A 15469-nucleotide genomic window follows, 5' to 3' on the forward strand; every position below is an offset into this window, starting at 1 on the left:
TCTTAAGGAACCTTAGGGTCCCCTGGTTGAGAATGGGTGCTCTATGGCAGGGGTGTCAAACTCAATTTAATCGAGGGCAGCATCAGCAATATGATTGCCATCAAAAGGGCCGGTTGTCTCTTTAAGACTAGATGTCCAGAGCATTCCCCACCCTTACATAACACGTCAGGAGCCTCCCCAACATCAGAAGTTGAGTCCCCCACCCTCCCGTACATTACAATGTACCATCCTTAACTTGTGCTGCTGCTGGGAAGAAGCTAGAGGCATTGCTAGAAAGAAGAAAGCACAGGGTCTTGAGGAGGGCTGGAGTAGAGGTGGGAGGGCCACATGAAATGGCCCGGAGGGCCAGATTCGGCCTGCGGGCCTTGTGTTTGACACATGTGCTCTATGGCATTCCCCTTCCTTCTTCCTCTAGAACAGGGTTTCTCAACCAGGGTTCCATGGAACCCTCGGGTTCCTCTAGAGCACGTATGTAAAAACATAAGGCCTGCAGGCCGAATCCAGTCCACCAGGCCTTGCCATGTGGCACTTACACCCAGTTTTGCAGCAGAAATGTGGTGGAACTCCATTCCGCCATCTCCAGCTCTCACCCTCCGTTCCTGTTGTCACTTGTAAACACAGAAGGCTTCTGTGTTTACAAGGGACCGCTTTGCTCTCAGCGGGTCCCAGAACTAACAGATTCCTGCACACAGAGGGGAACAGATCTCCAGAATCTGAGGGAGAGCATCATCTCAGTGCAAGGCGAGGCAGGGCCAACTATACATGGAGGTACTAGAGTTGGGCCAGGTAGGAGAGAAAGATGTGAGGAAGCTTTGGGGGGGTTGGGGTTGCACACTGCATAGCACACCCCTGAACTCTGTGCTCTGTATGTGCACCCTTAAACCCTGCACTCTGTACATAACGCACTCTAAACTCAGAACTCTGTACACAGCACACCCCTAAACCCTGCACTCTGTACACAGTACACCCCTAAACCCTGCACTCTGTACACAGCACACCCCTAAACCCTGCACTCTGTACACAGCACACCCCTAAACCCTGCACTCTGTACACAGCACACCCCTAAACCCTGCACTCTGTACACAGCACACCCCTAAACCCTGCACTCTGTACACAGCACACCCCTAAACCCTGCACTCTGTACACAGCACACCCCTAAACCCTGCACTCTGTACACAGCACACCCCTAAACCCTGCACTCTGTACACAGCACACCCCGAAACCCTGCACTCTGTACACAGCACACCCCGAAACCCTGCACTCTGTACACAGCACACCCCAAAACCCTGCACTCTGTACACAGCACACCCCGAAACCCTGCACTCTGTACACAGCACACCCCGAAACCCTGCACTCTGTACACAGCACACCCCGAAACCCTGCACTCTGTACACAGCACACCCCGAAACCCTGCACTCTGTACACAGCACACCCCGAAACCCTGCACTCTGTACACAGCACACCCCGAAACCCTGCACTCTGATAATCGGCGGCTGATATTCACTTACTCACTATTTGAATGTATCGGCCACAAACTTGGTCGATATGACCGATATTTTCTTGGGGTAGGGCTGCCTCCGAAGGGGGAGAGGATTAGAGCGCCATCTGGTTACACAAAGAGCAGGGTTCTTCTGCTTACCCGGCATGGGCGCTTTCATACCAAGTCCCACCTCCTGGACCGCACACTATGATAGACAGCACACTGGTGACATCGATCATAGGAGCCGGTCCAGGAGACGGGACTTCGTATGAGAGCGCCCGCCCCGGATAAGCAGAAGAACCCTGCTCTTTGTGTTATCAGTCAGCGCTCTAATCCCCATGCACTGGTCACTCTGCATTGGATGGGGGGCACTGGTCACTCTGCACTGATGGGGGGCACTGGTCACTCTGCGTTGGATCGGGGCACTGGTCACTCTGCATTGATGGTGGCACTGGATGTGTGATTGAATGTGCAAAATATCGACCGATACTTTGTGACCAAAATATCGGTATCGGTCTATCCCTACTCTGTACATATGCGCACCCCTAAACCCTGCACTCTGTACACTTGCGCACCCCTAAACCTTGCGCTCTGTATACTTGCGCACCCCTAAACCCTGTGCTCTGTGCGTAGCACACTCCAGATACAACCGATCCTTTGTGGGCAACCATGATTCAATTGAGTTTGACACCCTGCTCTAGAGGTTGCTAGGGGTTCCTTAAGCAATGAGCAATTTCTGACACTCAGAGAAGTTCCCACTCTATTTATAGGGATTCTTGCCACTGACCATCACACTAATGGATCATGGGTTTTAGAGACTGTTAAGTTATTTCTAGGCAGTGGCGGCTGGTGAAGTTTTAAGATGGTGGGGCGCAAGACCCTGCCCTTCCATTTTGACCCCTCCCATTTCTAAGAAGCCCCACCCCTTATAGACTCCACCCATTTTGTCCCCTGTATTTTGCTTGCGTGAACAAATTCTCCCAATATATCACATATTAAGGGGTCCATCAGTACTAGTATATCCCATAATAGGGAGCAGGGGCCCTATTATGGGATATACTGTGAGACACCCTATTATGGGATACACTGACTGAGAGTGGCACAGACCCCTCCCAGCACAAACCCCACAGTACAGGCCCCCTAGCACAAACCCCACAGTACAGGCCCCCTAGCACAAACCCCACAGTACAGGCCCCCTAGCACAAACCCCACAGTACAGGCCCCCTAGCACAAACCCCACAGTACAGGCCCCCTAGCACAAACCCCACAGTACAGGCCCCCTAGCACAAACCCCACAGTACAGGCCCCCTAGCACAAACCCCACAGTACAGGCCCCCTAGCACAAACCCCCTTTCAATGCAGTGACCAGAGTACATGCCCCCTTTCAATGCAGTGACCAGCGTACATGCCCCCTTTCAATGCAGTGACCAGCGTACATGCCCCCTTCAATGTAGTGACCAGCGTACATGCCCCCTTCAATGTAGTGACCAGCATACATGCCCCCTTCAATGCACAGCGACCAGCATACATGCCCCCTTCAATGCACAGCGACCAGCATACATGCCCCCTTCAATGCACAGCGACCAGCATACATGCCCCCTTCAATGCACAGCGACCAGCATACATGCCCCCTTCAATGCACAGCGACCAGCATACATGCCCCCTTCAATGCACAGCGACCAGCATACATGCCCCCTTCAATGCACAGCGACCAGCATACATGCCCCCTTCAATGCACAGCGACCAGCATACATGCCCCCTTCAATGCACAGCGACCAGCATACATGCCCCCTTCAATGCACAGTGACCAGTATACATGCCCCCTTCAATGTAGTGACCAGTATACATGCCCCTTTTCAATGCAGAGACCAGCGTGCGTGCCCCCCCCCCCCCCCCCCCCAGAGACTTCACTTACCTCTGGTGCCACTGCCGTGGACGTCTTCTTCCTCCCAGTCCTCGTCCTGCATGCGCGCCTCCCGTCACCGTCCCGACTCCCTGGCGTGCTGCCCGGGAGTCGACTTCTTCTTCCTCCATGCGCTCCGCCGGACGTCTTCTTCGGTTCTTCCTCCATGCGTGCCGCCCGCTGCCCTCTTCTCTGACGTCGGGACGGTGCGTGACTAACGCACACACCGCCCCCCACGCGACGTCACCCGGGATGTCCTCTGATTGGTCCAGGCTGGAGACTGGACCAATCACAGCCAGGACATCCAGACCAGAAAGTGGGGAGTGTCAGGGCGCATTGCTCTGCTCCCCGATGACCCCCAGAAGGCCGCTTCAAGCACGTGGGGTGCACTGATGTTGGGGAAAAGGCCTGGCTCGCAGTCTCCGCTCTAATTCATCCCAAAGGTGTTCTATTGGGTTTAGATCAGGACTCTGTGCAGGCCAGTCCAGCTCCTCCATCCCAAACTCGCTCATTCATGTCTTTATAGGCCTTTGCTTTGTGCACTGGTGTCATGTTGGAACAGAAAGGAGCCATCCCCAAACTGTTCCCACAAAGTTGGGAGCATGAAATTGTCCAAAATGTTGTGGTATGCTGACGTCGTAAGACTTCCCTTCACTGGAACGAAGGGGCCAAGCTTAACCCCTGAAAAACTACCCCACACCATAATCCCCCTTCTACCAAATGATTTAGACCAGTGCACAAAGCAAGGTTCATAAAGACATAAATGAGGGAGTTTGGGGTGGAGGAAATTGACTGGCCTGCACAGAGTCCTGACCTCAACCCGATAGAACACCTTTGGGGTGAATTAGAGCAGAGACTGCGAGCCAGGCCTTCTCGTCCAACATCAGTGCCTGACCTCACAAATGCGCTTCTGGAAGAATGGTCAAACATTCCCATAGAGACACTCCTAAACCTTGTGGACAGCCTTCCCAGAAGAGTTGAAGCTGTTATAGCTGCAAAGGGTGGGCCAACTCAATATTGAACCCTACAGACTAAGACTGGGATGCCATTAAAGTTCATGTGCGTGTAAAGGCAGGCGTCCCAATACTTTTGGTTGTTTAGTTTATGGTCTAATAGAAAGATTGTTATTGGAATGAATGGTGCGGTGACGGGGGCTCTTTAAAGCTGGGGTGATGCTGACACAAATAATTTTGGGTGTATGATTTTTAGATCAGCTGCTTTCCCACATCAGGAGTCCTCCTAGAAACCAAGATATTATCTTTAGGTTGTATTTTAAATCTGTCACCAGAAACTATACTAGTTTTACTAGTTATACTAGTTTATATTAAACTAGTCTTTGTTTAGATTGTACATCCTTAATAAAAAAAAAAAAAGTCTGCTGATTCCGGTATTGGTTCTGACACTGTGTTAACCCATTAATACTGAAGCGAAAGAAAAAACCTTAACACCTGGCCCTTCCCGTCATCACTTGATCACTTGATTGAGAGCCCCTTCTACCGGCTCCCACACTCACTGTGTGATTGGAAGCGGTTGGTGAAGGCGCGGTCACAGTCCTGGGGACACAAGATTGAGCTTGCTCCCGACACAAAATAGGGATGCATGTATTGGGCAGTATGGAATAATCCCCACCTCCATGCGGCCACTTCTGACCGTACCATTGGCGGTAAGGGGTAAAGAGAATCTGTTATTTTACCCATGCAGGTCAAAGTGCCCACTTTGCGTGTCATGGCCCCCTTCACCCACTAATAGTCTGCACCACACAATGCTTCATTCATCCAGACTGAGCGACCAATCACCTGGCCTGACCACTGTCATGCGAGGGAAGGGATCTGGTCACTTAGGTCTGTGTTACACAGGGTTTAGAGATGGACAGGGGAACACTGGGTTAATGGGTATCAGTGGGTGAAGTAGGTGGGTATCATTAAATGGAGTAAGTGGATCTCATTTGATGGCGTAGGTGGGGTGACGTTGGGCTGGAGTAGGTGGGGTGACGTTGGGCTGGAGTAGGTGGGGTGACGTTGGGCTGGAGTAGGTGGGGTGTAGTTGGGCTGGAGTAGGTTAGGTGTCATTGGGCTGGAGTAGGAGGGGTGTCGTTGGGCTGGAGTAGGAGGGGTGTCATTGGGCTGGAGTAGGTGGGGTGGAGTAGGTGGTGTAATGTTGGGCTGGAGTAGGTGGTGTGTCGTTGGGCTGGAGTATGTGGTGTGTCGTTGGGCTGGAGTAGGTGGTGTGTCGTTGGGCTGGAGTAGGTGGTGTATCGTTGGGCTGGAGTAGGTGGTGTGACGTTGGGCTTGAGTAGGTGGTGGTGACGTTGGGCTTGAGTAGGTGGTGGTGACGTTGGGCTTGAGTAGGTGGTGGTGACGTTGGGCTTGAGTAGGTGGTGGTGACGTTGGGCTTGAGTAGGTGGTGGTGACGTTGGGCTTGAGTAGGTGGTGGTGACGTTGGGCTTGAGTAGGTGGTGGTGACGTTGGGCTGGAGTAGGTGGGGGTGTCGTTGGGCTGGAGTAGGTGGGGGTGACGTTGGGCTGGAGTAGGTGGTGGTGACGACGTTGGGCTGGAGTAGGTGGTGGTGACGACGTTGGGCTGGAGTAGGTGGTGGTGACGACGTTGGGCTTGAGTAGGTGGTGGTGACGACGTTGGGCTTGAGTAGGTGGTGGTGACGTTGGGCTGGAGTAGGTGGGGGTGACGTTGGGCTGGAGTAGGTGGGGGTGACGTTGGGCTGGAGTAGGTGGGGGTGACGTTGGGCTGGAGTAGGTGGGGGTGACGTTGGGCTGGAGTAGGTGGGGGTGACGTTGGGCTGGAGTAGGTGGGGGTGACGTTGGGCTGGAGTAGGTGGGGGTGACGTTGGGCTGGAGTAGGTGGTGTGACGTTGGGCTGGAGTAGGTGGTGTGTCGTTGGGCTGGAGTAGGTGGTGTGGGGAGTCGTTGGGGTGGAGTAGGTGGGGTGTGTTTGGTTGGGGTGGAGTAGGTGGGGTGTGTTTGGTTGGGGTGGAGTAGGTGGGGTGTCAATAAGGGGGGGAGGAGGTATGTATCTTTGGGGGAAGTCTGTGGCCATCATTGGGTGGAGGGAGTGCGGGTATCAATGGGCATAGAAACTATGATTGGACAAAGATACAGATTCCCTTTAGTTTGTCCCCCCCTTGGTGTTTATGGGTTTATCTGTGATTTGAGTACTCTGTATTGGGGGGATTTACATGGATGTGTTTCTCTCAGTCTGCAGACGAGCTGTCGGATCTCTCCTTCAGAGTCGCCGGTTTGGGCCGAGACGCCAAGCTGCTCAGAGAGAAGGTGAACGGAACAGGTAAGTGGCCAGACACCATCCATTTCATTCTCTATCCTATATCTTAATTAAAAGGGCACTGTGACAAACTCACTCAGGCCAGGGGCTTTTCGAGGGGACTGCAGGCTAGCCTTTTGCCTACTGACTATGGGCCCTGGCTTGTGAGAGAACGCTACTCTTTGTGGATGTATGCTGGGTGACTCTTAGAGAAATGTTACTTTGGATTCAAGTCCACATCTCCCCAAGACACACAGACTCTGGGACTCTAGGCCTAGGATCCATGTTAAAGGCCTATCTGCCTATTGCCTACAGTCAGACTCATGGCAGATGCTAATATCATCATCTCAACCACCTGTCTTCCACACATTGTTGATTGTACTGATTAACTCACCTATTATCTACTGTGGTTATGTGTTTACACTTATAATAATGTGTATTGTACTTCATGAGCTTGATAACGGCAAGTCTGCTAGTTAGCTCAAGTTACTGTCATCTATTAGTTGCTAGTGGGAAAGTAGAATACAGTTTTTGTGTTGGTTGTTCCTTAGGTATATTAATTATATTTCTGTACACAATTTCATCTGCATATGATAATGTAATCAGGCACCTGACCTGGTTTGGTATATATTCGGTGTAGGTTTGTTCAATAAATGTTCCAGATCTTATACAAGCTATTTTCGGCTAGACTTGTATATCGTGGCTACAATATCTGTCTCAACAGGTGACTGGGTGGGCTAAGGGATCTTGGATCCTGCTGGTACCAGGCAAGGGAAGCTTATGTGGCGGACATACTCTTCTTGAGTATAGGGCTCCATCACAGGCGCCTCACCCAGTAGTTATATTTCAGTTAACGGTGGGGTCTGATTATGACCCTCCCAATGCTCCTAATATCTATCACCCGCCAGATCTCCCACCATAGTTTTTGAATTGTAGCAGCCACCTAGGAGTGGCTAGAGTTAATACCCAAGCACATTATGAGAAATGAATAGCATACAAAGACCACAAAATACAAGCCTACCATAACAAATGGGATTCTTGGAGATACTTCCCTAAAGCCTCAGCACATATATGAACACAAAAATGAAAATACACTATACAATATGAATCACACATAATTTAGGAGATAGTATGTCATAGGTTATATTCAAGCTTCTACATTCTAAGTTTCATTATTTACACATCAGGGATATACAGTATCTCACATAAGTGAGTACACCCCTCACATTTTTGTAAATATTTTATTATATCTTTTCATTTGACAACACTGAAGAAATGACACTTTGCTACAATGTAAAGTAGGGAGTGTACAGCTTGTATAAACAGTGTAACTTTGCTGTCCCCTCAAAATAACTCAACACAGAGCCATTAATGTCTAAACCGCTGGCAACAAAAGTGAGTACACCCCTAAGTGAAAATGTCCAAACTGGGCACAATTAGATATTTTTCCTTCCTGGTGTCATGTGACTCGTTAGTGCAACAAGGTCTCAGGTATGAATGGGGAGCAGGTGTGTTAAATTTGGTGTTATCACTCTCACTACCTCATACTGGTAACTGGAAGATCAGCATGGGCCATGGCACCTCATGGCAAAGAACTCTCTGAGGATCTGAAAACATAATTATTGCTCTACATAAAGATGGCCTAGGCTATAAGAAGATTGCTAAGACCCTGAAACTGAGCTGCAGCACGGTGGCCAAGACCATACAGCGGTTTAACAGGACAGGTTCCACTCAGAACAGGCCTCGCCATTGTCAAGCAAAGAAGTTGAGTGCACATGCTCAGCGTCATATCCAGAGGTTGTCTTTGGGAAATAGATGTATGAGTGCTGCCAGCATTGCTGCAGAGGTTGAAGGGGTGGGGGGTCAGCCCGTCAGTGCTCAGACCATACGCCGCACACTGCATCACATTGGTCTGCATGGCTGTTGTCCCAGAAAGAAGCCTCTTCTAAAGATGATGCACAAGAAAGCCCGCAAACAGTTTGCTGAAGACAAGCAGACTAAGGACATGGATTACTGGAACCATCTCCTGTGGTCTGATGAGACCAAGATAAACTTATTTGGTTCACATGGTGTGGCGGCAACCAGGTGAGGAGTACAAAGACAAGTGTGTCTTGCCTACAGTCAAGCATGGTGGTGGGAGTGTCATGGTCGGGGGCTGCATGAGTGCTGCCGGCACTGGGGAGCTACAGTTCATTGAGGGACCCATGAATGCCAACATGTACTGTGACATACTGAAGCAGAGCATGATCCCCTCCCTTCAGAGACTGGGCCGCAGGGCAGAATTAGAAAAATAACAACCCCAAACACACCTCCAAGACAACCACTGCCTTGCTAAAGAAGCTGAGGGTAAAGGTGATGGACTGGCCAAGCATGTTTCCAGACCTAAACCCTATTGAGCAGCTGTGGGGCATCCTCAAACAGAAGGTGGAGGAGCGCAAGGTCTATGGCATCCACCAGCTCTGTGATTTCTTCATGGAGGAGTGGAAGAGGACTCCAGTGGCAACCTGTGAAGGTCTGGTGAACTCCATGCCCTAGAGCAGTGATGGCGAACCTTGGCACCCCAGATGTTTTGGAACTATATTTCCCATGATGCTCATGCCCTCTTCAGTGTATTTGAGCATCATGGTAAATGGAGTTCCAAAACATCTGGGGTGCCAAGGTTTTCCATCACTACCCTAGAGGGTTAAGGCAGTGCTGGAAAATAATGGTGGCCACACAAAATATTGACACTTTGGGCCCAATTTGGACATTTTCACTTAGGGGGTGTACTCACTTTTGTTGCCAGTGGTTTATACATTAATGGCTGTGTGTTGAGTTATTTTGTTTTGTTATACACTCTTGCTTATAACGGTGATAATCAATGAATAATCAATCCAAACCACTTGCCAAGCCCGCACTGTACATATACTGCAACAGTGTGGGCCAGCTGCACAGAATAATGCACATATAAACACGACTCTGCTCTAGGGTAGGGGGCGCGCATGCCGCCATTGTGCCTCTTGTGCTGCGATTAGTCACAGCCCAAGCTGATCAGCGGGCAATAGATGTCCGTTGGCACCCGCTGATTGGCGAGGAGAAAGACCAAACAGAGCTCTGCCCATGTAAAAAATAAAGAGCTCTTTTCTGTCAACAGGGATGTGCTGGATGTTGTTTCCCTGCAAATCAGGGAATAAAATCCAGCACATCCCTTTAGTAAAACACCACATGGTAAATGCATAAACACTGGCTAGGCGCATATTTTACCCTTTGATCACCCCTGTTTAACCCTTTCCCAGCCAGTGTCAGTGGTACAATGATAGTGCATATTTTTAGCACTGACCACTGTGTTAGTTTCCCAGGTTCCCACAAAGTGTCAGATTGTCCGCTGCAATATTGCATTCCCACTAGAAGTCGCTTATCGCCCCCATTACTAGTATATAAAAAATAAAAATTTCAGTATATTTACCATAGTTTGTAATTGCGCAAACCAATCAATATGCTTATTGTGTTTTTTTTTAATCTAAAATATGACCTAAATTTATGAAGAAATTGGAATTTTTTTTTTTTTTGGATCGGTTTTATAGCTGAAATTAATTTTCTATTTTTTTTTTAAATTGTCAGCCTTTTTTTGTTTATAGCACAAAAACAGTGGTAATCAAATACCACCAAAACAAATCTCTATTTGTGTGAGAAAAGAGGTGAGATTATGGTCCTAGATGGGCAACAGATCAGAGCAGGGTGCAGACAGGGGTTCGTCATCAAGTTGGAGATGGACCCCAAACTGCATAACCAAAAGGCATAAGCACTCCTGTTGGGTGGGATTGACCGTTTCTAAAGAGTAATAAATCTCTTCTGCAGTGGAAAAGGAAGCAATCACTGTCCTGGAGATCAAATGTTTCTATGAAGACTCGCTTGCAGCAGGGGAATATAGAGAAAAGGGGGACAACCACAGATACCAGCATATGCCAGGTCCAATGAGACTAACCTAGGACAGCCCTTGTGGGTGAGAGCCCAAACTGCACAACCCTGGTGCACAACCTGTGGCCCTATGCCATCTCCTGCAGTCTGCGGCCCTCTCCTGCTGCAGGTCTGCCATCTGCGGCCCTCTGCTGCTTCAAGTCTGCAGTCTGCGGCCCTCTCCTGCTGCATGTCTGCAGTCTGCGGCCCTCTCCTGCTGCATGTCTGCAGTCTGCGGCCCTCTCCTGCTGCATGTCTGCAGTCTGCGGCCCTCTCCTGCTGCATGTCTGCAGTCTGCGGCCCTCTCCTGCTGCATGTCTGCAGTCTGCGGCCCTTTCCTGCTGCATGTCTGCAGTCTGCGGCCCTTTCCTGCTGCATGTCTGCAGTCTGCGGCCCTTTCCTGCTGCATGTCTGCAGTCTGCGGCCCTCTCCTGCTTCAGGTCTGCAGTCTGCGGCCCTCTGCTGCTGCATGTCTGCAGTCTGCGGCCCTCTGCTGCTGCATGTCTGCAGTCTGCGGCCCTCTGCTGCTGCATGTCTGCAGTCTGCGGCCCTCTGCTGCTGCATGTCTGCAGTCTGCGGCCCTCTCCTGCTGCATGTCTGCAGTCTGCGGCCCTCTCCTGCTGCATGTCTGCAGTCTGCGGCCCTCTCCTGCTGCATGTCTGCAGTCTGCGGCCCTCTGCTGCTGCAGGTCTGCAGTCTATGGCCCTCTCCTGCTGCAGGTCTGCAGTCTATGGCCCTCTCCTGCTGCAGGTCTGCCATCTGCAGCCCTCTGCTGCTTCAAGTCTGCAGTCTGCGGCCCTCTGCTGCTGCAGGTCTGCAGTCTATGGCCCTCTCCTGCTGCAGGTCTGCCATCTGCAGCCCTCTGCTGCTTCAAGTCTGCAGTCTGCGGCCCTCTCCTGCTGCAGGTCTGCAGTCTATGGCCCTCTCCTGCTGCAGGTCTGCCATCTGCAGCCCTCTGCTGCTGCAGGTCTGCAGTCTGCGGCCCTCTGCTGCTGCAGGTCTGCAGTCTATGGCCCTCTCCTGCTGCAGGTCTGCCATCTGCAGCCCTCTGCTGCTTCAAGTCTGCAGTCTGCGGCGCTCTGCTGCTGCAGGTCTGCAGTCTGCGGCCCTCTGCTGCTGCAGGTCTGCCATCTCTGACGGCTTTGTGTAGGATTACCATTAGTAAATATTGTGTGGCCCATTGGTGGGTGTCAGGGGTGTCAGTTGAGTTGTTCTACATCACAGAAGCTGACCACTTCTGCTGTGCAGCGTATTCTCTGGACTTACAAGGCAGTAAAACAATTTGCTCCTTTCTGTTCTCCCCTGTGATCAGTACATCATGTGGTTTGTTAGCAGCGATGTTATTAGTAGGCCTTTCCAAGCATTGCACCATTTAATCTGGAAGTGGATTACCTTCCCCTGAGTCTTGTATGGTGAGATATCGAGGCCACTGCATCTACAGAGGAATGTGCCGCTTTATTTCCCAAGACACCGCTACCAGCAGACCCGAAACAATGACTTTCTCTGTATTCTATCTGATATTAAAGTACCAGTCTAACTCGCTCTTCAAGGTTGTTCAAGGAGATAATGTTTGCAAAGCAATACCAGCAATCCTGTAAGGTGCTTTGGATGCACTGTTCATGCAGCACTGAGTAGTAACAGGACTGGGATGATCGGGAAGATGAAAAGCAGAGATCAGTGCGCATCGACCTTCCTGCATTTACTGTTAGTAAATGGAGTTTAATGGGTAAAGATAAAATACATTCACAATGGACACACAGTGCAGAGGAGCCTCTGCCCCCCCCCCCCCCCCGACCAAAAGACCAGTCACCCTGCACCATGCACCCCCAATGACCAGGCACCATGCAGAGGAGCCCCCCCCCCCCCAATGACCAGTTACCCTGCACCATGCAGAGGAGCCCCCCCCCCCCCAAAGACCAGTCACCCTGCACCATGCAGAATAGCCCACCAAACACCAGTCACCCTGCATGATGCAGAGGAGCCCCCAAAAAAGTCACCCTGCACAATGCAGAAGAGCCCCCCAAAGACCAGTCACCATGCAGAGGAGCCCCCCCACAAAGACCAGTCACCCTGCACCATGCAGAGGAGCCCCCCCACAAAGACAAGTCACCATGCAGAGGAGCCCCCCCCCCCACAAAGACCAGTCACCCTGCACCATGCAGAGGAGCCCCCCCAAAGACCAGTCACCCTGCACCATGCAGAGGAGCCCCCCCCCCCCTCAAAGACCAGTCACCCTGCACCATGCAGAGGAGTCCCCCCAAAGACCAGTCACCCTGCACCATGCAGAGGAGCCCCCCCCCAAAGACCAGTTACCCTGCACCATGCAGAGGAGCCCCCCCCCCCCTCAAAGACCAGTCTCCCTGCACAATGCAGAGGAGTCCCCCCAAAGACCAGTCACCCTGCACAATGCAGAGGAGCCCCCCCAAAGACCAGTCACCCTGCACAATGCAGAAGAGCCCCCCCCCCCACAAAGACCAGTCACCCTGCACGATGCAGAGGAGCCCCCCCAAAGACCAGTCACCCTGCACGATGCAGAGGAGCCCCTCCAAAGACCAGTCACCCTGCACGATGCAGAGGAGCCCCTCCAAAGACCTGTCACCCTGCACGATGCAGAGGAGCCCCTCCAAAGACCAGTCACCCTGCACGATGCAGAGGAGCCCCCCCAAAGACCAGTCACCCTGCACAATGCAGAAGAGCCCCCCCCCCCCCACATAGACCAGTCACCCTGCACGATGCAGAGGAGCCCCCCAAAGATCAGTCACCATGCAGAGAAGCCCCCCAAAGACCAGTGACCCTGCACCGTGCAGAGGGGCCCCCAAAAACCAGTCACCCTGCACAATGCAGAGGAGCCCCCCCCCCCAAAGACCAGTCACCCTGCACCATGCAGAGGAGTCCCCCCAAAGACCAGTCACCCTGCACCATGCAGAGGAGCCCCCCCCAAAGACCAGTCACCCTGCACCATGCAGAGGAGTCCCCCCAAAGACCAGTCACCATGCAGAGGAGCCCCCCCCCAAAGACCAGTTACCCTGCACCATGCAGAGGAGCCCCCCCCCCCTCAAAGACCAGTCACCCTGCACAATGCAGAGGAGTCCCCCCCCAAAGACCAGTCACCCTGCACAATGCAGAGGAGCCCCCCCAAAGACCAGTCACCCTGCACAATGCAGAAGAGCCCCCCCCCCCCACAAAGACCAGTCACCCTGCACGATGCAGAGGAGTCCCCCCAAAGACCAGTCACCCTGCACCATGCAGAGGAGCCCCCCCCAAAGACCAGTTACCCTGCACCATGCAGAGGAGCCCCCCCCCTCAAAGACCAGTCACCCTGCACAATGCAGAGGAGCCCCCCCAAAGACCAGTCACCCTGCACCATGCAGAGGAGCCCCCCCAAAGACCAGTCACCCTGCACCATGCAGAGGAGCCCCCCCCCCCCTCAAAGACCAGTCACCCTGCACAATGCAGAGGAGCCCCCCCAAAGACCAGTCACCCTGCACAATGCAGAAGAGCCCCCCCCACAAAGACCAGTCACCCTGCACGATGCAGAGGAGCCCCCCCAAAGACCAGTCACCCTGCACAATGCAGAAGAGCCCCCCCCCCCCCACATAGACCAGTCACCCTGCACGATGCAGAGGAGCCCCCCAAAGATCAGTCACCATGCAGAGAAGCCCCCCAAAGACCAGTGACCCTGCACCGTGCAGAGGGGCCCCCAAAAACCAGTCACCCTGCACAATGCAGAGGGGCCCCCAAAGACCAGTCACCCTGCACAATAATGAATGAATGAATGAATTTGCGTGGAGACTGCAAGCCAGGCCTTCTCATCCAACATCAGTGCCTGACCTCATAAAAGAGTCCTGACCTCAACCGAATAGAACACCTTTGGGATGAATTCGAGCGGAGACTGCGAGCCAGGCCTTCTCCTCCAACATCAGTGCCTGATCTCACTAATACACTTCTGGAAGAATGGTCAAACATTCCCATAGACACACTCCTAAACCTTGTGGACAGCTTTCCTAGAAGAGTTGAAGCTGTTAAAGCTGCAAAGGGTGGGCCAACTCAATATTGAACCCTACGGAGTAAGACTGGGATGCCATTAAAGTTCATGTGTTTGTGTGTGTGTGTATATATTAGGATTTATATGGTGCCAACAGTTTACGCAGCGCTTTACAATTATCTATATATACACATTTGGGGGGTTGCAGTCATTTCTAGCATTTTTTAGATTTTAATGTGTGCAGAAGATTGAAATGTTCCCGGTAGGCGAGTGGTTAAAGTACCCCAGTGCTGTATTGTAACCAGTGCTGCCCAGTAGGCATAGTGAAGTGTCAGACGGTACCGGTATTATTACTGACACACCCCCAGAGCCCCCCTGACATTGAGGAGTTTGCAGACTATTATAGAAATAGTTTGGGCGCCCCCTTCCCATGTCACACATTGCAATGAGTTTCCTGTTTCCAGTCATTTGTTTACTTGTATGACAGATCTGCTAGATTGCTGATAAAGTGTCAATAAACCCTGGTGGATTTTATTGTCCTTAGTCATATATGGAACGTGTGCTCCGGAGACAACACAGGAAGTGCAGATCACAGCAGAGCGCCGGTTCCTTGGCTATAGTCATAGCTGTGCATGCGGCAGCTATGGGGCCCGTTGGGAAGGGGATCCCCCCTAGCAAGGTTTTCTGATGTCTCCATTGCAGGAGAGATGATGTCCTATGCACAGGATCATTACATTGTTACTCACTGATCTCCCCCGCTTACACCACCACCCCCTACCTGTGAGCCGGTCACCCCGGCCAGCACTTTGGTAATTGCCCCCTATGTGTCCTTTCTACTATAAAGTCATCAGATATTTTAGCTCTGGGATTCTGAAACCAAGCACAGTTTAAAG

General features: G+C 51.8%; 1 protein-coding gene across 1 annotated transcript in view; it reads left to right on the forward strand.

The window, feature by feature from the left end:
• The window catches only part of LOC309553462 (leucine-rich repeat and calponin homology domain-containing protein 4-like), a 134519-nt gene that overhangs the window by 79924 nt on the left and 39126 nt on the right, over positions 1-15469 (forward strand). The window contains exon 8 of the mRNA XM_082254670.1: positions 6592-6679. Within this exon, the coding sequence (XP_082110796.1) occupies positions 6592-6679 (88 nt within the window). The remainder of the gene's footprint in view (positions 1-6591; positions 6680-15469) is intronic.

The sequence above is a fragment of the Pelophylax lessonae genome, assembly GCF_965119305.1.
Source record: "Pelophylax lessonae genome assembly, chromosome: 4".
Classification (NCBI taxonomy): domain Eukaryota; kingdom Metazoa; phylum Chordata; class Amphibia; order Anura; family Ranidae; genus Pelophylax; species Pelophylax lessonae.